The 4488-nt window shown below is 39.0% G+C and overlaps 1 protein-coding gene across 1 annotated transcript; it reads left to right on the forward strand.

The window, feature by feature from the left end:
• The first annotated feature begins 1530 nt into the window (after positions 1–1530).
• Positions 1531–3335, forward strand: LOC148715684 (octopamine receptor beta-2R-like). Its single transcript, XM_088746625.1, has one exon. The coding sequence runs from the start codon at positions 1837–1839 to the stop codon at positions 2755–2757; it is 921 nt and encodes a 306-aa protein (XP_088602751.1). The 5' UTR covers positions 1531–1836; the 3' UTR covers positions 2758–3335.
• The last annotated feature ends 1153 nt before the right edge of the window (positions 3336–4488 follow it).

Raw genomic sequence — 4488 nt, forward strand, 5'->3', positions numbered from 1 at the left:
GTTGCCGATGAATCCCAAAAAAGTTGCCAATAAAAGTGTCTAAAAGTTGCCAAAAAGTTGCTATTTTTTAAAAAGTTGCCGAGAAGTTGCTGAATTTCCAAGAGGTTGCCGAAAAGTTGCCAAAATTTTTATGCTTTTCGTACCTTCTTTGGGTGTTAAAGATTAAAAATTCGCACATTGCTTCTTATCAAAATTTCATTTATCAAAGTCCAATGATAATATCAGAGGTTCTTTCCATTTCACTTGATCAACAAATGGTCAATGTAATTGTCCGCCATCTTGAAAAACGTGCAACGTGATACCGCTGACCTCTTGATAACGCATCACAAAAATCAACCCATGGAGGGGGCCCTAATTATTGTATTTTAGAATAAATTGAATGAATGTCTATCGAAAACTGACCAATGTGGCTCAAAACGTGAAGAAAGTGGCTTCAGAGAACCTCAAAAAGCCCAAAGTTGCCGAAAATTCTAAAAGTTGCCAAAATTCTAAAAAGTTGCCGAAATCTCAAAGCTTGCCGAAAAGTTTCCGAGAAACTCGTGGCTAAGCCTATCAGATGGAGTAGCTCAAGTAACGAATCGTCAGTGGACACTAATTCTATACCAGAATCCCGCGCGGAAACATTACCGACGTCAAAATATAGACGAAAGCGGGCACGGGTCGAGAGAGACAATTTACGTTAGTTGGGACAAGATAGTGTTTTGATCTAATATTCCGACATCTATTTAAAATGATGTAGATTGATTTAGACTGGTAGCTTTCCTTGTATATAAGTTTTAGGTTTCTATACACTTCGCGTGTTTGGTAACAAATAATTAAAAGTCAACTAACCGACATGGAGTAGTTTTTTCCTTGCCAAAGAAAAAAAAAAATGCGACCCTTCCCCGGCTGCGTATCAAACAGGGTTGACCCTCCCCGATTTTTCAAATATTTACTAATGACCCTCCCCTCCGAAGCCCCAGCCCATCCTCCCCCCAATAAAAAACGTACCTTCCCTTATCTCTTTGTTTGAGTGAAGTTAGTTAAATGCAACAGAGCGCAAACAAGGTTTGTATTAAACTGGACATGTTTGGAAGAATTGATATAAAAATTAACAAAAATGGTTTTAGAAGATCCCCTTTTCATTGTAAATATATATAAGATACAAATCAGGCAGATTAGTACTCTTCCCAGTTAAATTGCAAATAAGTTTTAGTTTCGATGTCAGTTGAGATCAGCTGGTTTATTCTAAGAAACAGCTTTACCCTGGCAAGCAAGCAGTTTTTCAATTTTTCTTAAGAATGATTAGCGTCAAATTATTCCTTGCGGTATTATCGCAGAGTCAAAGTAACGTCTTGAGAGTCGGAAAAGAACGAAAGTCACTGAACCAAAGAAGCCCTTGGTTGATAGACAAATTCTCCTTCTCATAAGCACCGGGAATGTATACAGAAGAGTATGGAGAATTCTTACATTAATGCTTGGGTTTGAGCTATTCCATTTAGTTCATCAAAATATATTATGCTAACGCAAACGTGGTAATTTATGCGACTTTTTATTAGTAAGTACAGCGGCACTGACGAATGTTTCCCCCGAACGTGCCTCTCTTGCAATCAGTTTCCTTCCTTTATATCAATTCTTAACAATGAAATTATATGGAGGTTGTTGAGCTAACAGCAAGAGCGGCAAGAATTCATGCTAATCAATGAAATGTGATATGTTTTAGGGGGAGCTTACACCAGACAAAATCACCTGGTGCTTTCAAATTTCTTGTGAATTATGGTGTTACATTAGTTCCTCACCGAGAGATTATCTTCTCAGCTTTCATTTGTGTAGGGCCGGCCACTTGAATATCGAAATATGGAAACGTGGTTTTGGATTCTTGGCTGGTCTCTTTCCATCCTGACCTATTCTGGATATGGATTTATTATCTTCCTTGTTTGTAGAAGACGGCGGCTTCGAACAAAAACCAACGCATTTATAGTTTCTCTTGCTGTAGCCGACTTTTGTGCTGGGTTCACAGCTTTTCCCCCGCTTTTCGTCTGTGAGGCGATAACTGGATGCGATCCTAAGGCCTTCTTGGCAAGCAGGATGGATTATTTAAGGTGGCTGTTCGGGTACGCATCTGTGACAAACTTGTGCAGTTTAGTCCTTGAGCGCTACATTGCTGTTGTAAAGCCGTTGAGGTACTTGACTTCTATGGCGCGCAGATGCGTTTTCCAGATGATTTTTATCTCTTGGACCATCGCAGTGGTTGTTGTCTTGGCTTTTTTAGTAGAGTGGCTTGCTTTTAGCGAAGTTCTGCTCTTCAAAGTTCTGATATCGATTCTCATTGTGTTTTTAGAATTTTTGCTGGGTTGCGGGTTAATTTTCTGCTTTGGATCAATGTACCATGTTATTTATAAGCACGAAAGAGCCGCCCACATCTTAGCAAAACAACTCCGCTTTAATCAGCGATTTTTGTTCAAAATCCAGGAGAAGGCTGCTGTAAAAATAATGGCAGTTGTTATTGGCTTGTTTCTTGTAGCCTACTCGTTCGCTTTGCGATGTAGCCTCATATACATTTTGAACAATCACGAAAAACCGTGTGATGATCAAGAATACAAATTGCCACTGCTTGTATTAAACTCCGCTATTAACCCCGTAGCTTACGCCGTCTTCAAGAGAGATATAATCAAGGAGATAACACGGTATATTTGCTGTGTCATGTGTAAAAAAAGAAACCACATTGAACCAATTCATGAAAACAACTCTTTCATCCTACGCAACTATAATGCCTAACACGTCAGTCCACTGAGAACTGCAAACCCTTGATAAACTTCTTCTCAACCAGAATTAGTCCATTTACCCACAATCGTTCCTTCCACAAGTTAACAGCCAATTACTAGATGATGAAATTAAAATGTTTACGGATTTTCTCACAGTGCGTTCATGGTGAGAAGAGAAGATCATGTAATGGTTGAAAAAGGTTTTTTTAATCTTACTGATTCTTACCCATTCCCGCTCCTTTAGATTTCTTTTCTTTCGTATAATTTTGCTAGTTTGTCTGTTTCATCTTATAGTATTGAATGTCAGTCTATGAGTCAGTCAGTCAGCCTATCAACCAGACTTAAGTTTGCCGGCTGTGAAACTCGAACTAATGCAAATGTTATTGGCTTATTTCTTGTAGCTTTCTTATTCGCTTTGCGATGTAGCTTTATGTACATTTTGAACGACGAAAAAAGAAAAATTGTGTTCAACGAAAATGTATATTTATAGCAAGAACAGTATCTCCACCGTAATTAAAGAACCTGACAAACGGCGGCATGATTGCCCTCTGATATACTCATATATAAAGGAGATTTCATAAATATTAAAAGCTGCCTCAGGGATTATCGTTTCTCTTGCTTTTGCTAACTTCTTTGTTGGATTGAGTGCAGTCCCTTTATTATTTTTCTGCCCCGAAGGGAGCGATTGGGACGAGTAATCTAACGATTTTGGAACTTATTCCCGTTCGCCTCCACCGTAAAGCTGCGCATTTTAGTCCTGGAGCGCTATGTTGCTGTCGTAGTGCCTTTGAAATATTTGACTTTTGTCCAGCGTCACCGCGTTTTTCTGGTGTTTTTCATCTCTCGGGCGACTGTTTCTAGCCAGCGTTCAATATTTAAAATACTTATTTTGACGAAATGGAATTTTTTGGGCTTTTCTGCCTTGCTGTCTTTCATTTTTTGCGTCGCTTTAATCATCTTGTTATCAAGCTACCTGCGTCTTAGAAGAAGAGCTCCTGTCGGCAGTTTACTCCGAATGGAAGAATTCTTGCCAATTTAACTCCCCTGCCGTCTTTGATCTTCAAGTTTAGGACGCGCCTCACAAACCATGCAACTAATAATTGACCCATGAAGAAATTTTGTTTCTGGATTAAAATCGTATGAAGGCCCGGCTAAACGCACGCAACATTTCAATGCAACATCTCGGAACATTATTGCGCGCAGTTTGTTGCTCACGTTTGGCCACCCAGTACCAACATTGTGCAGCATGTTGCAAGATGTTGGACCGAGTTTGAAATGGTCAAATTTTTGTTGCAACATTTTTGGAAGTTGCACGATTGAGATGTTGCGCGCGCCTCGGCCAGCTCCTTCACAACTTCTCATAACACGATCTAACGATGTTGAGAGATCATTGTTGCGTTGAAGTATTAAATGAACTTGACCGGGCTTTAACTCTTCTTGCTATTTTTAGCTTTGAATTCGTAATGAGAGAAGCTGTTTCAAATTTTCTTTGAAATTCGCTCTTACACCCATAGTTTCACTGTTTTTGCCATTCTCCCCATTGTTAATAGTATATTAATTCTTGCACCTTTGAAATTCCTCGCATGTCAAATGAGTAGAGCTCATAAATGAGTAAAGCTCATTAATGAGTAAAGCTCATGAATGAGTAAAGCTCATTAATGAGTAAAGCTCATTAATGAGTGGAGCTCACAAATGATTATTAGCCGAAGCAGGCATCAATAAATTATTTCAAAGATATAGTTTT

The sequence above is a fragment of the Stylophora pistillata genome, unplaced genomic scaffold (assembly GCF_964205215.1).
Source record: "Stylophora pistillata unplaced genomic scaffold, jaStyPist1.2 SCAFFOLD_1005, whole genome shotgun sequence".
In the NCBI taxonomy this organism is placed as follows: Eukaryota; Metazoa; Cnidaria; class Anthozoa; order Scleractinia; family Pocilloporidae; genus Stylophora; species Stylophora pistillata.

Excerpts from the sequence above, each read along its gene's own strand:
- LOC148715684 (XM_088746625.1), top strand. The coding sequence starts at position 1,837 with ATGGAAACGTGGTTTTGGATTCTTGGCTGGTCTCTTTCCATCCTGACC.